Consider the following 20408-nt stretch of genomic DNA (forward strand, 5'->3'; position numbering starts at 1 on the left):
GCGGATACATTCTCATAAATTTTTAACTTTTCATCCTGAATTTTTCATGAATAATTGATAATTGAAAATAGTGTAACTTTGGATGGTTTTTATTTATTTATGGCTCAACGATTTAACCAATTTTAATATGTGACGTCTCATTTGATAGATATTTTTGACACTTACAATTTTTATTCCACTAAAGTATGTCAACTAAAGTGAGTTTCCACGATTCAGTAATGTTTGGTAATTTGAGAAGCATCATGGAAGATAAGAAATTCAATATTTATTTACAGCGTTTATAGCAACCTAATAGTCGGTAGCTATCAACTCTGGTTCACTTGAGTCTTTAGGAATTGACGAATTTATAATATTTTACAAAAGTAACTCACCTCATATGCAAGGTCATTGAATTCGTCTCTTTTCCTAAGATAAGAACCTACAAAACTTTTTCGTAGAACCGTATGATTAAATAGGTTCTTATCTATGCTAGTGTGCAACCAAAATCCCTAACTTTAAGCTTAAATACATAGTTTCTTGTATAAGCTACATTACGACTAAACAGGGCAGAACCCTAATTTTATAGGTTCTTAAGTATGCTAATTTTAGTTAACTCAGCACGTGACCACATGGTGCAGCACCTGTACATGAAACAACCAGAACTACGGGCGCGAACACTTTCATTTCTTCTCTGGTACTTCGTAATGACTACATTAGAGTACATATTTCAAGCGAAAGGGAAATAATTTTAGCACTTAATATTTTTTATTTACATTTTAGTGAGTGAATTTAATGTAGTACAACTTAATTATTTCTTCACTGTTTTAATTGTTATAATAATAAATCTGATATACATGTTTCTTTCTTTTTTTACGTCACAATTACATTATATAATTTAAGTTTGAACTCGGAACAATAATTAATTTATGGCACATTTTATATACAGAGTGTCCCAAACTTAAACGACCATACTGTGAGAACTTCTAATTTACAGACAAAAAGAAGAAAGAGATGTTATATAAAGTTTGTCAATAAATACTTTGTTATATTTTAAACAAATATTGTATGCATGAAATAGATAACGCATTTTTCATCATAGCACACAGAAGTTGACTGTGTTATTGTGTCAGTGTAGTTACATGTTTTTTATCATATGGTAACAATTCCATGTCATTAATAGTTATAAAATATGGATATGATGAACAATGAACAATGGAATTGATTATGAAGTACTATAAAGAGAGTTTCTTTTTGCTGAGTTTTACTGTGTACAATATCTCTATAACTTTGCAACAAAGTATTTGGTGACAAACTTTATACAACATTTTTTTCATCTTTTTGACTGTAAATTAAGCCCTTGTGGTTTGACCAATTAAGTTTAGGATACCCCATATATATTAACATTAATGCAATTATATTATGAAAGTTTACAGAATCACAGATTGTGTTTTATTATAAAGTTGGCATGAATGATACGACATATATAAATATAGCCACTTTTTACGTCAGAGTACATATAAAAATTAGTTTATCCGTATTTACATTATTTTATGAAAGTACAAAAATATAATATCTCAGAAATGCAGATACTTTAATATTGTTGCTATTTACATTAACTTAACAAAGTAGGAATGAATGTAATACTTGAATAGTGATAGCCTTCCTACATATATTTTTAACGATATCATAGGCTATAATTTTTGGAAGATATTTTTATTAATTAGAGTTCCATATGCTTCTTCTATAACTTGAAGACTTTACAAGCTTTAACACATTGGCTGAAGCTGTTTCTTTCATTGCTCTGTAGAAAACATTAAATATATAATGTATAAATTTAATTTTTCAAAACTTTAATTATTCAAAAAGTAGCAGAAAAATAGAAAATCCGAAGAATAAACATGCAGATTCTAAATAACATGCATATGAAAAAAATTTCAACAATATATGCAAATATTCAATAAATAATACATAAATATCCTGTTTTAAAATAGAAAGTAATTACTTTTCCATGTTTACACAAATATAGTGACTTACATGTCACTTGAATTTTGGTTCTAATTACACTAAATAATAATGCATGTACATCCCATTGCATATATAAATAAATAAATTATATTAGTTTCATTCCAATAGTTAAGCACCACCAAAAAAAAAAAAAAAAAAAAAAACGAAATCTTGATAGTTTAGTTTCAAGCAAAGCATATTTAAAGAACTGTGCTTCTCACAGTTCCATATTTTTTTCCAAGTCAAATTGTTTATTGAAGTGCACCATGGAAGTATGTTGTTGATTAGATCTTTCTTTCAAAAATTCAATGCACTTTAAATGTGATGTCTGTGCTTCTTCTAATTCTCTTACTTTATCCTCCAATTCTCTTATTTGTCGGCATCGTGCACGACATACATCTTTTATTATTGCTTTCTCTTTTTCCAATTTCATTATTTTTGTATCATCCTGCACAATTGTTATAATTGTTTTTTATATAAAATTACTTTATATTTTTACTTACCTTAATTATTTCGTTATTTATCGTAAAAAGTTGTTGCGCATTATTAAATGTTTGACATGCTTGTTCTCTTCTATTAATTCGCCATCGTCTACATATGTCACATTCCCACGCGTTAATGTCGTTTAGAGTCCTCTGAAGTTTTCTTATCTCAGAACTAAGTTCAGCATTCTAAAAAAAAAATGTATTTTTAATTTTCATCAATTTGATCAATTTTATTTCCTAAAAGTAGATTGGAAAAGATTGGTATTATACACACCTTTTTGCGAGATGTGAGCAGAAGTTCCTGCAATTCCTTACATTTTTGTAGATAAGGAAAATTTTCACTCTGGATTTGGATTTCTAATGCTGAAATTTGTCCATGTTTTGTTACTAGTTGCAATTCTAATTCATGAATTTTTTTTCTTAATACTTGACACGTTTGTCTATCTTCATTGGGATCTGTATCAATTATTACATCTTCCAATTGTCTTCTTTGATTAAATATCTCATTCCTACTATGTCTTCTTCTGTTGTTTTCAAAAGCTGGACTAGTAGATCTTGAATCGCTACTGCTACTTTTTAGTTCCAATTCAGTTTGATACTCATTAAATTTAATTTGTAATTCCGAATTCCTTTTTTTCAGAGTATCAATAAATTTTTCATTGTCTAACTTTGTATCTCCTACCTGTTTTATGTTAGTTTGTGTTACTGTTTTAAACGTTTTAAGTTGATCTTTCATTTCTTTATTTTCTTCTTCTAAAGTTGTTAACTTTTTCGTTAATTCATTAACCAATTTATTTTCAGCTTGCTGAATGTACATTTTATCTTTTAATTGGTTATCAAGTTCTTTTTTTTTAATAATCAAATCATTGATTTGACTTACATATTCTACAATCTCTTTATCTTTTTGTGACAATAATAATTTTTTACCTTCTAATTGTAGTGCAATTTTATTCTTTTCTTGAAGAAGTGTATCATATTTACTATCTTCTGCAAATAAATATGAAGTATTTTCTCTGGATTTGTGTAATGATAAAGTTTTCTTTAGTTCAGCATTTTCTTGGGACAGTAATTCATATTGATTTTTTAAATTAACTAATTCTTTGAAAGTTTTATTTTTGCTTTCCTGCAGTTCAATTATACGGTTACTTGCACCTTCCAAGTTATTTTGCAACCTTTTATTTACATCTTTTAATTCTTCCATGTCTGCTTCAGCTTTTATTTTACTTGTACTATTTCTAATCTTTCTTTCTAATTTCGCATTTACTTGTCGCAATTGTTCACATACTTCTTTTAAGTTATCTAATTCTTCTATCAAAGCAATATTTTTGCTATTTAATTCGTTTAATTGTTTATTTAATCCGGTATTTTTTATTTCTTCTGAATTTAATTTATCTTTGATTTCTTCAATTTGTTTTTCCTTTTCCATTTTCAATCTTTCTATTTCTTCTTTATATCGTTCTATGCTTTCTTTTCTTTCTTTAACTTGATTTTGTAGTATTTCATAATCTGGTATAATAGTTTCGAATTTAGTTTTATATTCGGATAGCATGTCACATTTGTTTTTCAAAAGTGCTGTGATGTTTTCAATTCGAGACGCTTTTTCTTTTACATCGCGGTTTAATTCGTTATAAGCTTCTGTGAGATGTTCAAAATCAAGTGTCATTTTATAAATAGTTTGATTGGTTACTTTCAGTTCTGAGGAATTTGCTTCTATAATATTTTTCAACTGTTTTTCATTAGCTTCAAGCCCTTCAATATTGTTTTTCAATTCTAGGTTTTTTGTTTTATGGATTTCTATAGTGCAAACTAACTCTTCTATTTTCTTTTCATACCGTTCCTTTTCAGATTTCATATTAGACTGAAGTTCAATTTCTTTGTATTTAAGAGCTTCTTGTACTTGTTTTTCTCGTTTTTGTGCAACAATAGATGCTTGTCCTTTCTGTTGAATATCTACTTTGCATTGTTTGTCAAATTCGCTTTGTAAATTATTGAAATCAGTTTCTAGCACTTCCATTTTTTCTTTAAGTATCTCCTTTTCATGATTACTTTCTTTTATAAGGTGTTTTAATTGGTTAATTTCATCTTGCTTTTTTATACATAAACACTCCGTTTTTGTTAAATCAACGTGTAATTTTTCATTTTCTATTTCCAATTCTTTAGCCCATAACACTGCGCGCTTTTCAGTATCTGCACTTTGTCGCTTTTCATCCTCTAATTTTAATTTATCTTTTTCGAGTAATTCTCTCATTTCTTTAATTACTTCTTCTTCTTTCAACATGATCGTTTGCAAAAAAATGATGAAAATTTCGTCTGCAGTTTTATTTAAAAAATCTAAAGAATTCAATTTAAATGATTTTAATTCTTTGATCATATGTTCCTTGATAGTATTTAACTCACAATGTAAGTTTTTTTGTTTTTCCAAATCTATTTTAAGTTTTCCTATATATGACTCTAATTCATTTACTCGCAGTGTTACATGTTTTTCTGTTTCTATACTTTTTTGCTTTTCTTGTTCTAATTTATCACATTGCCTTTTTAGAAGTTCTAATTCATTTTTATATTTACATTTAATATTTTCAGTTAATATAGTTAATTCCTTTTTTTGGTTTGTTGTTAAATCTAATTCATGTTTCAGTGATAATATACATCCATTCAAATCATCAGTCGTTCCATTTAATTTAGTAATAAGATTACCTTTATTTTCATTTTCAACCTTTAAACCTTCTAGTTGTATTTCTAGTGTCATTTTTTCGGTCTGCATTAGTTTTTCTTTCACAAAAAACTGTTCGAGTTCTTTATTCATACATGATAATTCATTCTCAAGAATTTGAGCTTTCTCTGTAGCTATAGCTGCTAATATCTCTTTTTCTGCTACTTTTTGTTGTAACGCTTCATTATCGCTTCTTAGTGTATTGATTTGGTCTAATAAGTTTTCTTTTTCCGTCCTAAATTTACTAAGCATAGAAACAAAATGTGCACTATTTTTTTTTATTTCATCTATATCTTCTTTCACTTGTTCGATATTATTTTGAAGGTGCTCGATTTTCGTTTCATTATGAAGGTTTTCAAGTTCGTCACATTTTTTTATATATGAAACTGAAAGTTCATCGTGGTCATGCTTCAAAGTCCGTAATTCGTTATTTAAGTGTTGAACCTTCTCCTCTACAAAGCTTACATTCATTCTATCTACAAAACTAGTGTTCAAGGGTGTATCAGTAAAACTTATATTCAACTCTTGATTAACCTTAAGTTTTAATGCTTCAGTATCCTCACATTTCTGATTGAACTTTTTTTGTAAGTCTTCCAATTTGTGATTTAAAATTTTTGCTTCAAGTTTAAAAGCTCTACGACTCTCACTTATCTTCTTTAAATGCTCACATTGACCACAGGATGATAATTTTAAATCACTTAATTTTTTATTTAAACGAGATAGATGAGTAACTTTGTCCTGTAATACTATAACCTTATTTGACAGTTCTTCGTAACTTTCTCCTTGTAATATTTTCTCCATAGTCTCATTTGATTTTTCAGAATTATCAGGTACTATAGATAAATGCAATGAATTGCTATTTACTTTTTCATTGCATGGGTTATCAAAATCCTCCATACTTTCTAATAGATTATTGGAAATCTTTGCATTTTCATTAGTTAATATTGTTATTTTCATTTTTAATTCTGCTATCTTAGCTTTTAAAATATTGTTTTCCAATCTTAATTCTTCTATGTCGTTTTTGGAATCTACGTTTTTTATTAAAATCATTTTATTATTCAAAATATCATACTGTTCTTTCAATATATCACTTTCCTCAATTTTATCCATTAGATCAGAGGAAAGTTCATTATTTTCTTGCATTAAACATTTATTTTTTTCAGTCAATAATGTGACTTTATCCTTATAAACACAATCATGGTCATATAATAGCGATTTACTTTCTTTAACATTTTCAAGTTCCTTATTTTTATCTGCAATAATAGTTGATAATTCAATATTTTCTGTTTTCAGTGCATCAATTTTATTCTGATGTTCAATTAGTAATTGTTCATTATTGTATTGTCCTGTGGTTTTTGAGCGAAATGATTCTAATTGTTCGTTTAAGACAGTTATATCGCCTTCTAAATTAATCTTTTCTTCCGTAATTTTCGAAATCTGTGTGTAAAGCTCAGTAATTGTTGTTTGAAAATTTAATTCAGTTTCTTTCGAACGTTCGTTTTCAACGGACAATTTATTTGACATTTCCATATTTTCATTTGTTAATAAATAAATAGTTTTTTCAAATTTTTCTATATCTAATTTAAGGCTTCGAACATCATCCTTTATTTCGGCCAATTCTTGACTTTTTAACTTTACCTCTACTGCTAATTTATCTTTCTCTTCTTCTAATTGTATTACATAATTTGGAGAATATTTATCAATTCTGTTATTTTTAAAACCATCACAAACAAACTGTATTTCCGCTTGTTCTCCTATGTTCTTGATAAAGATGCAAAGTTATAAAAATATATATGTATAAAATTAAAGAATCTTTTAAGATATAGGCATATAAATATTAATTGCACTTACATGTTTGCAACAATGGTTTCCTTCACACGTAAGTTGTTTCTCTAAAGTCGTGAATTCACGAAGTTCAGTAAGTTGCGTTGTCAAGTCCACGATACATTCCCGTAAAATACTTTTTGGTGTAGAAGGACATATTTGATTTCTGTTGCAGATAAGAGGAAACATTAAATTGTAATAGACAATATTTTAACAATGAAAAATATATACCTAGAAGTTTGTATCAAAGTATCTTGTGTTTCTGGCATTAGAAATAAATTATCACTTTTCATACATTTAACATGTTCATTACCAATATTATTATTCACTTTGATTTCATAGTCTACTTCATAATCAATTGCTTCTGATTCAAGATCTGTCTGAAATGCTGAAAATACAAAGTAAGCTAAATTTTTAAATAATAAAGAACATTGTGAAAAACAAATTGCACAATGTAATAAATTTACTTTCATTTATGTCAACTGATTGCATAATGTTTTTTTTATGTAGTTTCTCAGGTGAAATTTCTTTTATTGTTGGTAAGCAAGTTTGAGTATGAAATACAGGGAAATACGGTTTGATCATTCCAGGATTACACCAAATTTCTCTTCTTTTAGACTTATAGTTAAGTGCTTTTTCACAATTTTTTTCATATCCAGAAATAGTTTGAGTCTTTAATAATTTTATACGTTCCTCTAACAAGTGACATTTCTGTTGTAGTTTGTTAGATTCTACTTCTTCTACTTCTATAGATGAGTTTCCATTTCTTATTTGCTAATGAAATAATTCTAATATAGCACAGCAATTGTCATAAAAACATGGGTTAATTTTCAAAATAAAATTACAATTAATTGTACAAACCTCTAATTTCACTTGTTTTGCATAATGAAGAAGCGATGCATCAGACATAACTTTGTTTCTTTGTGGTTTAGTTTTAATCTTTTTAATATGTGATCCAAACCTAAATATCAAAAATTATATTCTAATATATGTAAAGTTATAAATGGCATTGTAAAAATAGCATACTAACAATAGAGTGTAATATGTTTCCTCTAAAGCAGCAGGTGTTACTGTACATATTACAGCTATTAAAGCATTGCCACTTAATGATGACTGCAGTAATTCTGTTAATTTACTATTATGATAACCAATATGTTCTTGGGCATTTTGTGACTTACTTATTTGTGTAATTATTGATTCTAGAGTAAAAAGAGATATATCAGTTTGATGTTCTTCAATACCTTTTGTACAATGAACTTTTGTAAAACCAGCAAGATCTACCAAATTTAATTGTGATAATTGTACAGTATTGTTTGAATCTCCTTCAATTTGTTGACTTTCAATTATCTAAAAAGTATGTGTATCTATTACACTAAATATTACAATAAAGTGTGATATATATATATATATAATGATATAATATATAATATATAATATATATAAAATATTCTATGCAATCTTACAATTTGAAATATACTATGACTACTAATATGTTTATTCTTAATTCCTTCTTTCATTATAGATAACATATCATCTGAAGAATTTGTAATTTTTTCTGTACATTTAACAATTATTTGTCCGTTGTTATCTTTATATAATTCTAAATCAATTTGATTCATATCTAATAAGTCATTTATTTTCTCATCGCGAATTTCTAAATAAGATACCCTAGAAAAGAATAAATAAAATAAATAATAATAAAAATAAATAAAAATGTACAATCTAAAAATAATTTTTAATGTAAACCTTAATAAAAATTCACATTGAATGATATTTGAAATAGCATTAAATATGTATTCAGCAGTAAGTGGTATTATGCCTGGATCTTCTGAAGTGCCTGTCACTGTGTATGTTTTACCAGAATGAAACTGACCATAAAAAAATATTGTTCCATTAAAACCATCTATAGTAGCATCAACAATAGATTTTATAATACTATCAAATACTTTGGAATTTCTTGTATTTACATCAAAGCTATAATCTATAAAAAAATATTAAAAATTAATAATATAATAATAAAATACTACAGAGTAAATATTGCTTATTATGTAAATGAAACTATAATATATAATATATAAGTAATTATAATTAATAAATATTATAAACATGTAATATATAAATTTACTTATATAAATGAAAATTATTAACATTCAATAATTAAACTTATTATTGAATAAATTTTCTCCTTTCTTGAAATGTATATAATAGAAAAAAATGTAGGTTATAAATATCATAATGCATGAATGTTTATAATTCTATTACCTATTTTATATAAATAAATATTAATTATATATTAAGTGATTTATAATAATAATGTTTAACATAATTTAATATATCAACAAACAATTATCAATTAGTTGTTTGACAATTAATGAAATTTTTACATTTCTAGTAATTAATATTCTTAGTAAAAATATAATCTTTCATTAAAAAGATAAGTAGGTTATATTTTGATAATTATTCCTGTACATATGAAGGAATAAAAATTAAAATAGCATTGCAATTATTGACACATACCAAACTGAAATTCATTATCCCTCCACTTATTTGTCTCTTGATCTAATGAAACAATCGAATTTCCTTTTACAATCCATTGCATTGATAAATTTTCATCTTGTTCTTGTTGAATCAAAGGCCTCAATTTGATTCCCACCTTAACATCGCTTAACATTTTTCTTTATCAATATGTTAGACGAAGTAGCATAGAAATTTTGATAGAAATGTTTTTGTGTGACTACTTCGTCTTTAATTAATTTTTTACGTCTCCACATATCGCTCCGCACATCGCAACTGCCATTTGAAATGACGACTGCTTCAACTTCAACACTCATTTAAATTTAAATTTTCTATGGTCTGATTGGTTCATTTAAGCATGCAATACAATAAGCAAGAACGTGATAAGACTATAAATATATTGAATTCCATATGCTAAAAAATACATTTGAATATTGTATGTTTTAAAACAGCATACGTGTTTAATACATTATTTAATGATTTCTTGATGACTAATTGCAATATTCTTAGAATTTAGAGTTAAACTGATAAAAATTTAGGTCGTTAATGCATTATTCTTTTATTAATGTAAGTACAGATTTCAATATTAAAAAGTACATTTAAAAGCAAAAATTAAGCGATGAAAGGTCCCTTAAATTGTTAATATTCGATATTATTTTTATTTTCTGACCTTGCAATTATTGCTCATCAGTTTAAATTTGTGATTGCCGGATCCAATTGTCAATTCGATCTTATCGAATCTTTAGCAAAACGATATCGATAGTGTGTATGTCTGCTAGTGTTGTTGGCCGAAATTGTTCTGTTTGGAAGAACATTAATTTATTGACGTAGGAAAATAATATCATATCTACATTTTTAATTGTAATAAATTACTTCATGTATCTAATATTGCTAGTAATGTATTATATTAGATATATTTTCCGGAAGAGAAATTTTTGGAATTTCGTATTATAAATGTTGCATAGGTTAGTTTAATACGAAATATTTTCAAATATTTATTTATTATTATTCTGATGATGATTCTGAATATTATATTGTGATGATTCTATATATCTATTTTATTCAAAAAGTGAACAGTGTGCCATTGATTATTAACTACGCTTTCTATTTTCTTAAACTTAAAAGATACAAATATCATAATGGATCGTGGAAAGGCAGGAATTGGCAGAGGTGCAAAAAGTAAGATTGCTCAGCATCCTTCTGATTTATTCGCACTTGGGTCCAAAGGTTCGCGTAATGAAAATTCTGATGTTAAAAGACCAGGCGTTATTCATTCTAAGCAAAGTAGTAATACTTCAACTTCTGGTAAATAAAAGATTGTTATTTTAATATAGGTCTAGACAAATTTGAAGAAAATTAAAGAAAATTTATGATACAATTTATTTATCTAATATATAAAAAATTATGTAGGAACTGACAGAAAAAGAGAGGCACCATCAGGATCACTTCAATCTTTTCAATATATCCCACAAAAGAAACCTAAACTTGCTGCACATGTTTCTCATCAACGACCACCATTCTCAAGTGCTGAAGCTTGGGAATTGGTAGCCATAGATACTGATCCAGCAGATTTTGTTCCAATGGTCCTAGAAGCTAATGATAATGATGAAGGTGACAAAGTTATAGGCATTATTTGTGGTGCCATAAAAACACTTAAAAATCAGAAATGGAAACCTGATACATTGGTATACATGGGATTATTGTACTTAGCAAAAATTCGTCCTTCTATGTTTTCAAATGATTGTATATTACATGCACTATCCTCTTTATTGAAACGGGATCAAGGACATAATTATAAAACAAAAGGAAACCCATTAGTTCCTGTACTTGCAGCTAATTTGTTAATGAAGGGGTTTCATGATAAAAGAAATTGGCCAGAAATCTTTGTTAAGGTTGTTCACAGATATATTATATTAATGTTTATTAGTTATATGTAACATTTAATTTAGAATTAATTTTTATTATCCTTTTCCTAGCTATACATTGAGGATGCTTTAGGTGAAAGAGTATGGGTTGATCATGAAGAATGCAAAGGTTTTGTAGATAATATTTTAACAGGATTTAATACAAGGCATCCACCAAAAAGTGTCCTACAACCAGAACTATCTGTATTAACACCACGAGATTGTCATAGTCCATCTACAATTGACGATGAAGATCCAGGATCTTCATCTGTACAGTTTTCTGCCGACAAAGAAAAGATAGAGTTTCCTATTACTCCTAGATACACTCATTGTATAGAGAACATAGAGTTCATTGTTCTTGAAGCTGTGAAAGAACAGTTGAATAGACGACAACCAGAGTCAATTACCAAAAACTTTCTAAAATTACTTTCTTCAGCCTGTGGTTTTGTAGAAATCAGAAATATCGCCGTTCCAAGATTAGAAGTATGGTTGCATAATCCGAAACTAATGAGACCTGCCCAAGAATTATTGAGTTATATTTGTTACAATTGTACTTCTCATACACAAAGAGATGTTGAAGTTATAAGTCAATTAGTAAAAATGAGATTGAAAACTAAAGCTGTAATTAATTTATATCTAAATGGCGTAAAGGAATTAATCGGCTTGCACCCTGAAAATTTATCTACTATCTTAAAACATACAATTTATAACGAATTATCTAATGCAAGAAATCCAAATAATATGCCAATGATAGGTGTAATGTTTCAAACTTTATCCGAGCAAGCGGCTAAGTTACTTGCAGAAATATTTCAGGATTTATTAATGAACCGAGAAGATTATCTGAGACCTTTACGTGCTTTACTCAGAGAAATCGTACGTGTTTGTCGACACGATATTAATTTACTTATTTTTGCGCGCACATTAATGTCCGAAAGACAAGATATAGCGCAACAGTTGCTTAATTTCGAATTCAAAGAACGAGTCTTCATTTCAATTGCAGATTTATTGTGCTTATGTATGTTACTAGCTATCAGCCCACAAGTTAAAGAAGCTGCAGCATTAGCACAAAGAGGTGATAAAAAAGATATAGCTTTATTACATCAATTTCAGAACATGGTAGCGACAATACAATTTGAAGCCGTGTTATGGCTACAGAATTCGGCGCCACAGATGTACGCTATTGGAAAAAATGAGCTCCTTCATGCCTTACATAAAATTTTACTGCTTGAACCACCAGAGCAGTACTATAAATTAGATAATTGGCCACCCGAATCTGATAGAGTATTTTACTTACGTCTTATTTCGGATGTTCCATTATTACAGAATACACTGTTAAGACTATTACTGATTGGTTTTTCAAAAGTATATATCTAAAATGATAAATTTATTTATTTCTATAGCATGTTTCTCTAGTATAATAGTTTGTGTTGTATACCTTGTCTTTTAGGAAAATGGCATTACTCATTCAGAAACATTAGATTTGGTGGATCAATTAGTTAGACGAGCGGCAGCTAACTCAACTGAGAGTTTCCCGACATTACAAGCTGATAAATTGGATATAATTGAACTTATTTTTAACTTGTGCATTTATCAACCACCAGGAACTATAAACATACCGTCAAAGTATTTACAGATTTTAATAATATTATAAATTTAACTAGTTCAGTAAAAATTCATATTAATTATTTATTTCACTTTATTTAGCTATGTACCACCTACTTTGGCAATATCAAATTTATATTGGAAAGGGTGGATAATGTTATTAATACTGGCTGCTCACAATCCTTCTACTATTGGTGCTGTTGCATGGAAAAGGTATCCCATTTTACGAACTCTAATGGAAATGTGCATTACAAAGTAAGTTTAAATTTTTGTATAATCTTGCAGAGAAAAATACTTATATTCTTTCTCAACAGATCTCTTTTAATGTGTTATTTCTTATAGTCATTTCTCCTATCCACCACCAACGATGGCATTACCAGAAATAATAGAGCAAGAACGTTCGAAAGAATTGCAAGTTGAAGCTATAGAGAAACAAGAAATATTAGAATATGAATCGCACTTAGCTGCTGCATCAACAAGAATACAAATATCAGAACAAAATAGTTTATTACTATCACAACTAATGACTATGGAACCAACTGGAATTGCTAGGAGACCACCTCCAGCAGTACTGGAACAAATACAATCATTAAATGTGTCTCATAGGCTGGGACATTTACTTTGTCGATCTCGTAAACCAGATTTCTTATTAGATATAATACAAAGACAACAACAGAGTTCGTCTCAGAGTATGCCATGGCTAGCAGATCTTGTACAAAATAGCGAGGGATCTCTTAGTCAATTACCTGTACAATGTCTTTGTGAATTTTTATTATCTACTAGTACTCAAGCTGTGGAGAAGCAACCAAGACAACAACAGCTATTAGCCCATCTTCAAATGTTATTAACTGATCCCGAACAGGATCGACAACATGCTTACGAGGTGTTAGAATATTTCTTAAGAAGACTGAGCAGTCAACAAACTGGCAGTCGCCTTCAAGCAATTACAGGTTTGAAGATGGTACTTGGATCAATACCTACTGAAGAGGAACCTATGGATATAGATGGAGAGAATGAAAAGTAATTTCATAAGTTCACTTTTAATAATGCTTCTTCAAATTTAAAACTAATAAAACCATTTGTTTTAGGGAGATCTGGCTTCTTCGCAAATTACCGTCCATACCTCATTTCTTATCAGTACGATCTTTAGTTTCTACTGCTCTTCGAGGTGCATGTCAAGTCGAAAATAATCCAGATCTTGTACACGCGTACATATCTTATCTTGCTGCGCATACTACAGACGATGATTTACCCGATTTAACTGATTTAGTTAATGAAATATCTCAATTAGTAGTCGAACGAAGTACGATTATAGCAGCTATTTTACCGCAACCAGAAATTGATAATCCACCAAATAAAGCAGCTAAACAGACTTTGCATGCTTTCATGGTGATTTTCTGTAATTATCTAGAAAAAGCTCGATCTCCACGAGCAGAGGAATATACCTGGTCTGAAAGTCAAGACCAGATATTAGTACAATGGAGTACAGGAGAAGAGTGTACTATGCATATTTTAGTTGTTCATGCTATGATAATCTTATTAACGTACGACTCCGATGATGATGTATTGTTTGATGCTTTACTTGAAACTTGGTTTCCGTTGAATACAGAACCACCAAAAGCTTTTCTTGTTGATACAAGCGAAGAAGCTTTATTAATACCTGATTGGTTAAAACTAAGAATGATTAGGAGTAGTGTACCACGTTTAATTGACGCAGCTCTTAAAGATTTGGAACCACAACAACTGGTTCTTTTTATTCAGAGCTTCGGTATTCCTGTTCCATCAATGACTAAATTACTCCATACATTGGATACTGGTGTACAAATTGACCCGAGTTCTGTTGGTGAAGCAGTACTCGATAAGACATATATGGCACAATTAGTTGAAGTTCAACACAGAAGAGGGGCAACGGGTGGACTAGTCTTTGTACAGGTTTTACAATTAATGGAGCCAGAGTTACCTGATGAAAATGCTGTAACTATCGCACAATTACAGGAACCTTTACCTCTAAGTGCTGTAGTTCAAATACAATCTGTCATACAATCTTCTGTTAAAACGGATGTCCCACATTTAATCAACAGATTATTTATCGAGAATATACCAATGAATCAAAAGATAGATGCATATCGCCGATTACATAAAACCTTAGCAAAAGATTTGCAGAAATCTGCTAAAGAAAGCGGAGCCGCTGTGTTGGCAATACAACATATATGTAGTGTATTAAGTTCAATGCAAGTTAAACAATTCCTAGCCTCGCTTGTTCACATGCCTCAGTATTCTTGCACCCTAATGCGAGTAATATTGTTGCCTTTAAAAAAGCCATCAACTTCGAAACAAGTGGTTGAATTAGCCCGTAATATGTGTCTAAACTTGATACAGCTGATAGGTGATGTAAAAGCACCAGTTCTATCTATTTTAAGAGACTTTGCAAACGTGCAATTAACCAAAACGCCAAAAAGCATGGAATTAAAGATGTTGATGCAAAATCGAGATCCCGGATCTATTTTAGAAAGCACGGATCCAGTGAATTTAGAAGCAGTTGGACGTAAGTTATTAAATATTTGCCTGAAACAACAGAAAACCGACGTTCTTGTTGAAGCAATGGCAAGATTACTAGTGAATGACAGTAACGAAGGCATTTTAAAGCCACGAACTGGTTTATTAATCGATTGGTTAGCATCTGTTGAACCAGAATTAATTGGAACATGTCCTACTCTCCAAATGAAACTTTTATTTGGGAAAACGAAGATACAAATGAAAGTTGATAACAATGTTATGAGTTCACATTCATTTAGACCCTACTTGTTAACTTTATTGACGCATAGAGCAAGTTGGGCAACTTTGTACAAATGTGTTGGACATTTATTAGATAAATGTGATGATGGGTAAGTAAAAAATAATTTAAAAAATATATGAAGGTAATATAATGTTATTTTCATAGGTATGATCCGACGGCTGTTTTAGACTTCTTGTGGGCATTAACTTGTAATCCAAAACTCTGGCAAGGCAGAGACAAATTCACGCCAAAACATTATGTTCCAGAAAATATTTTACTTTTACACGAGAAACAGTTACTAACACTCGTAGCGTATATAGTTGCAGAAGCTGTTATCATATATAATTGTCAAAACAGAAACATTGCACTTGCTCGAATGGATTCTCGTCTTGATTTATTATTACACTGTATTTCTACAGACGATCATTTGGTAGCCAGTGTAGTAAAATATTTGGCTGCACGTATGATGAATGACTCAGAGTATGTCTAGTTTAATGTAGTATTAAGTTTTGTTTTGCAGAAACAAAACTTAAAAAAAGAGTAAGTTTCCTTTTTTAATAGAAGTTTTCTAAATATTTCTCTCTTTTATTTTTTAGTGTTGATTCAGATATGGTGCATCAGTTCTTGTTACACATGTACATGAAAATACCTAAAGTAATATGTTACTTAGACACATTTCAAACTAAAAAGTTTGTTGGAGGAGCAAAAATTACAAAATGGACGAGTTCTGTGTTAGATTGTATGAGTCATTCTTTGTTAACTGCTCTAGCAGCAACACCGCGGCAAAAGTCATGGAATTCTAGGTCTCAAGACTTCGAATTATGCGCCCGAAAAATGGCTGCTGTGCATCCTATTTTAGTGTTACGACAACTTCCAATGTTAGCGTCGTCACTAATGGGAAGATCTTATTTGGATTTTAGTCAATTTAGAACAGGTCATCATCTAAATCTTTTTGTACAAATAATGGGGTTACTGGAATTACTACAACCACATTTATTTAGTGAAGAACATCAGACTGCTTTGGAAGATACACTGGAGAATTACTTTCAGTGCTTTCAAGTGTGTAAAGGAATATTTATACATTATTAATATGAATCAAATTAAAAATAGCTAATCTGTTTTATTTTCAGAATTATGGTCCAGTAAAAGATCTTATACCACTCTTAAATAGATTTATTACATTACTACAAGCATACATCTCTTATAATGCACAAAGGGCATTGAAATATTTGCAGAAACATGCTCAGGCTCTACAGTAAGTAGTAACTATAATTTCTTCTATGAATTTCAGATATCAGCTTACACTTACATATAGTGAATTGCAGGTACATTATCCGAATCTAGTTACACTTAGAACGCTTGTATCAGGCATTCCAATGCCAAGAGAAGGAGAAGACATAGAGGAGATTTTAATTACTGTTCCTCCTACTCCACCTCCAACAGAATCCATTATTCCACAGCATTGGCCTTCATTGTTAACTACATTATCTAAACTGCAAGGTGAAGGTATGATTAGAAAATACGATTTAATTTCAATTTAAATATCGTTATAATATTAGAATATACAAATTTTAATATTATGCTTTAGATGTATTTAGCGCTCTTCAAGAAATTGAGCATTTGTCATCACGAAAACCTTCAGTTTTGGAATCTATAACAGACAATATAGCAGAATTGCTTGTATCTCCGCAAAGTAACATAAGATCTCTTGCTCATACATTATTAGCAAGAGCATTAAAACATCGTCCAGCATCAAATGCAAATATCTTGTCTGCATTTCAAAGGTGTTTGGACAGTTCTAGAGCTGATATATTAATGTCAGCTCTAGAGAAGTTACCAGAAATTGTATTATGTATGCAAGGTATATTTCTCTTTAGTTTATTCTAGTACCTGTTTTGATAATATATATTGTATTCTGATAAATTATATTTTATTTCAGAACACGCTTTACCGTTAATGCAAAAAGTATTTGAATTAGGAGTAAATTCAAATGTGAATACTATACCATATATAAATAAAACCATTGCTCTGCTAAATACACAACAAGGTTGTTAATATCATGAAAATTGTAATTTTATATTTTGTATAAAATGAAATAAAGATTTTTTTAATAAAATGGCACTTATTTTATTCAGGTAGTAATATATCTTTAAAAATAATATTAATGAAATTATTATATGAAGTTGAAAATGAATTTTTTTCCGTACTTATATGAAATAACATAACATATATGAAATAACTAATTTAATATTTTACATAGGTACAAATTTATAGTACAATTATACAATTTTCTTGTTATATTACAGGCATGTAACGAATAATGACATCTGTATTATATAAATATTATACAGTAAAATACATATTATAGAAAAGCTTCAGGTGGCACATTGTTGACTGTATACATATTCATAAATGTCACAATAGCAGTTCTAATATCCCAGTTGGCATCTTCAAGATATTGGTGACAAAATTTCATATTCATTGTAGTCAATTCATGTAAAAATGTAAGTAATTGTTCTTTTTCAGAAACACTAAACACTGTTGGAATAAATTTTGGAGCACCTTTTGATTCAAACCTTATTTCACTGTTTCCTGACAAAGTGCCATTAGCAGGTGTTCCGTCAAGATAACACTGATCATTAGTAATGCAATATTCATTATCTTCTTTTTTCATAATCATAAAAGTTCTATTGAAAAACATTGGTGGACATTGGTGAATGTCTCGAAATGAGAACATTCCTTGCACAGAAATTGCAATGTGAATCTCTCCTTCATACAATAAATCTATATAAAATGTTTTAAAGTGATGTATCGTAGGCGGTTGATTTCTGAGCGCAGAAATGATTTTTTCTGGTCCACGTAATAAAAATTCTTGGCACTTTGCATAATCAACAAATTTTAGTAAATTTCTGTTTGTAACAAACGTCTTAGTTAGCTGTTTATGAATGTAATTTGAAACAGGTCCCAGAGTCATAGAATAAAGTGCATCTCTGCCATATAAACCATTCATCACTTGTCTATCATCTTGATCATATAATGTGAAAAAATGCTTCACAAATTGTTTGATCAAACAAGTATTTGTACCATCTCTTAGAAAGTTACTTTGAATATTAGGAACAAACTTTTGTTCCATACCTATTACAATTCCATCCAATTTTTGTAAATGAGGAAAAACATTTTTTACTGCTTGCACATAATCTTGACACTTGCTGTATTTTGCACACAGTGGATTCCCATCCAACCAAAGTTCACTTATTTTAAACTCACTAAAATAGCGTAAGTATTCCACATCTGTGATTTGATTATGACGTAAGTCTAGTTTGGTTAAATGATAATTAAAAAATTTTTCGAAAAAGACAATGCCTGTAATTTGATTATATCTTAAAGTCAGTTCTCTAACAGGTAACCGTGAATCACGATTATTGCTTAAAATACCCATTTTAGTACATCTTAAGACAAAGTGTAATATTTTAGGTAAAGATATGGGACAATATATTGAGTTTAATGATTTTTCATTTTCAAAATCATCAAGGTTCAATACCTTTTTTGTAGGTTCATACCTATAATAAAGTGCCTGTGCTATAATTCTATTAGGATTCAATTGTAAACTTTGAGAATCTGTATATCCCAATATAATATCAATGCGTAATTCTTGCCCATTTGACAATGTTAAACATAAACCTTGCTTTACAAGATTTTCAATAGCGCTGCAACTACATTTTGTCAGGAATGTACTTTTGTTAGGATTTTCCTCTTTATACATAACGGGTAATATAATTTCAGGTTCACAAGCAACAATAACAGTTCTCAACATTTCTGTTGCTTTATATTGTCCTATGCCAAATAAAATGAATTTGTGCCATAAATCTTGTCGTGCTGCCAAAGTTGATTCTTGAGTATTAAATGATGGTTTAATATATGTCAGTCGTAATGGTTCCCAGTCTGACATATTTTTAACAACTTCTGCATTTGTCATTGTTCTTGATAATGTATATAATGTTGATTTATAAAGTTTATGTTTTCACAAAAAGCAACAATAAAATTAAAAGTAATAAAATATGAAATTAATTCACAATACAATCGCTTAAATTTATAAAATTTATTCACAAATAGTTAGAAGACATTAGAAATTAATTTTAATCAAACAATATCTAGTAAATATATAAAAGATTTCTCTATACAATTGTTTAAACATACAATACACTGTTTAGATAAATTGTCCTATATAAAAAATATTACTTTCTGGAAGAATATCACTAATTCAACGATTTATATTAAGTATTGAGTGACATGTACTTACTAATGCTCGCATTACATTTTTATTTAAATTACGAATATCATATAAAACAAATTTTTTTGCACTTACATAATATTTTTCTTATACGAAACAATTTATTAAGATTTGATTTTTAACAAAATGTATATAATATGTAAAAACAAAAATATTTGTTCAAAACCTTAATATTTGAAACTTTTAAGAAATAAATTAAATATCTTAACCCTAAATATTTCTACTTTAAATTTTAGTTGCAGAAAATATTGTGTTTCTTATATTAACTTTTACTCATTTTTATTGCGTCTACAATTCAATAACAAAGCTATTGAATAAT

The 20408-nt window shown here is 28.9% G+C and overlaps 3 protein-coding genes and 1 long non-coding RNA gene across 6 annotated transcripts; 2 read left to right on the forward strand and 2 right to left on the reverse strand.

Annotated features, from left to right (window-relative positions):
- The first annotated feature begins 325 nt into the window (after positions 1–325).
- On the forward strand, positions 326–2632 carry LOC139996431 (uncharacterized). The gene is made up of 2 exons (XR_011802243.1): positions 326–758; positions 926–2632. It is a non-coding gene; the product is annotated as an uncharacterized lncRNA (long non-coding RNA).
- LOC139993221 (uncharacterized) lies at positions 788–9832 on the reverse strand. Of its 2 annotated transcripts, none has more exons than XM_072014864.1 (11): positions 9520–9832; positions 8749–8983; positions 8466–8670; positions 8033–8349; positions 7864–7963; positions 7470–7776; positions 7234–7390; positions 7030–7168; positions 2743–6939; positions 2487–2654; positions 788–1780 (listed from the first exon to the last, which is right to left on the reverse strand). In XM_072014864.1, the coding sequence occupies exons 1-11, from the start codon at positions 9671–9673 to the stop codon at positions 1721–1723; spliced, it is 6039 nt and encodes a 2012-aa protein (XP_071870965.1). In that variant the 5' UTR covers positions 9674–9832; the 3' UTR covers positions 788–1720. The 2 variants fall into 2 exon arrangements, with proteins under 2 accessions (XP_071870965.1, XP_071870880.1); XM_072014779.1 differs by having other exon boundaries at positions 788–2431; positions 9520–9830.
- A 438-nt stretch (positions 9833–10270) lies between these two features.
- On the forward strand, positions 10271–17914 carry Ints1 (integrator complex subunit 1). Of its 2 annotated transcripts, XM_072014579.1 has the most exons (14): positions 10272–10481; positions 10642–10821; positions 10927–11408; positions 11493–12782; positions 12868–13043; positions 13125–13277; positions 13365–14042; positions 14111–15907; positions 15964–16278; positions 16395–16857; positions 16929–17053; positions 17114–17304; positions 17387–17659; positions 17738–17914. In XM_072014579.1, exons 2-14 carry the CDS (start codon positions 10656–10658, stop codon positions 17851–17853), a joined length of 6225 nt encoding a protein of 2074 aa, XP_071870680.1. In that variant the 5' UTR covers positions 10272–10481; positions 10642–10655; the 3' UTR covers positions 17854–17914. The 2 variants fall into 2 exon arrangements, with proteins under 2 accessions (XP_071870756.1, XP_071870680.1); XM_072014655.1 differs by lacking the exons at positions 17387–17659; positions 17738–17914 and having other exon boundaries at positions 10271–10481; positions 17124–17266.
- Positions 16951–20404, reverse strand: LOC139994305 (nuclear RNA export factor 2). Its single transcript, XM_072016859.1, has one exon. The coding sequence runs from the start codon at positions 19772–19774 to the stop codon at positions 18161–18163; it is 1614 nt and encodes a 537-aa protein (XP_071872960.1). The 5' UTR covers positions 19775–20404; the 3' UTR covers positions 16951–18160.
- Positions 20405–20408: the final 4 nt, after the last annotated feature.

The sequence above is a fragment of the Bombus fervidus genome, chromosome 1 (assembly GCF_041682495.2).
Source record: "Bombus fervidus isolate BK054 chromosome 1, iyBomFerv1, whole genome shotgun sequence".
Lineage (NCBI taxonomy): Eukaryota > Metazoa > Arthropoda > Insecta > Hymenoptera > Apidae > Bombus > Bombus fervidus.

Bases quoted from the DNA above. Each gene is read 5' to 3' on its own strand.
- LOC139993221 (XM_072014779.1), bottom strand. From the start codon at position 9,673: ATGTTAAGCGATGTTAAGGTGGGAATCAAATTGAGGCCTTTGATTCAA. The intron at 7,964-8,032 runs GTTAGTATGCTA...TTTGATATTTAG, and splicing joins GAAACATATTACACTCTATT to GTTTGGATCACATATTAAAA. The intron at 2,655-2,742 runs GTGTGTATAATA...TTTTTTTTTTAG, and splicing joins TGCTCACATCTCGCAAAAAG to AATGCTGAACTTAGTTCTGA.
- Ints1 (XM_072014579.1), top strand. From the start codon at position 10,656: ATGGATCGTGGAAAGGCAGGAATTGGCAGAGGTGCAAAAAGTAAGATT. The intron at 14,043-14,110 runs GTAATTTCATAA...CATTTGTTTTAG, and splicing joins ATAGATGGAGAGAATGAAAA to GGAGATCTGGCTTCTTCGCA. The intron at 15,908-15,963 runs GTAAGTAAAAAA...TTATTTTCATAG, and splicing joins TTAGATAAATGTGATGATGG to GTATGATCCGACGGCTGTTT.
- LOC139994305 (XM_072016859.1), bottom strand. From the start codon at position 19,774: ATGACAAATGCAGAAGTTGTTAAAAATATGTCAGACTGGGAACCATTA.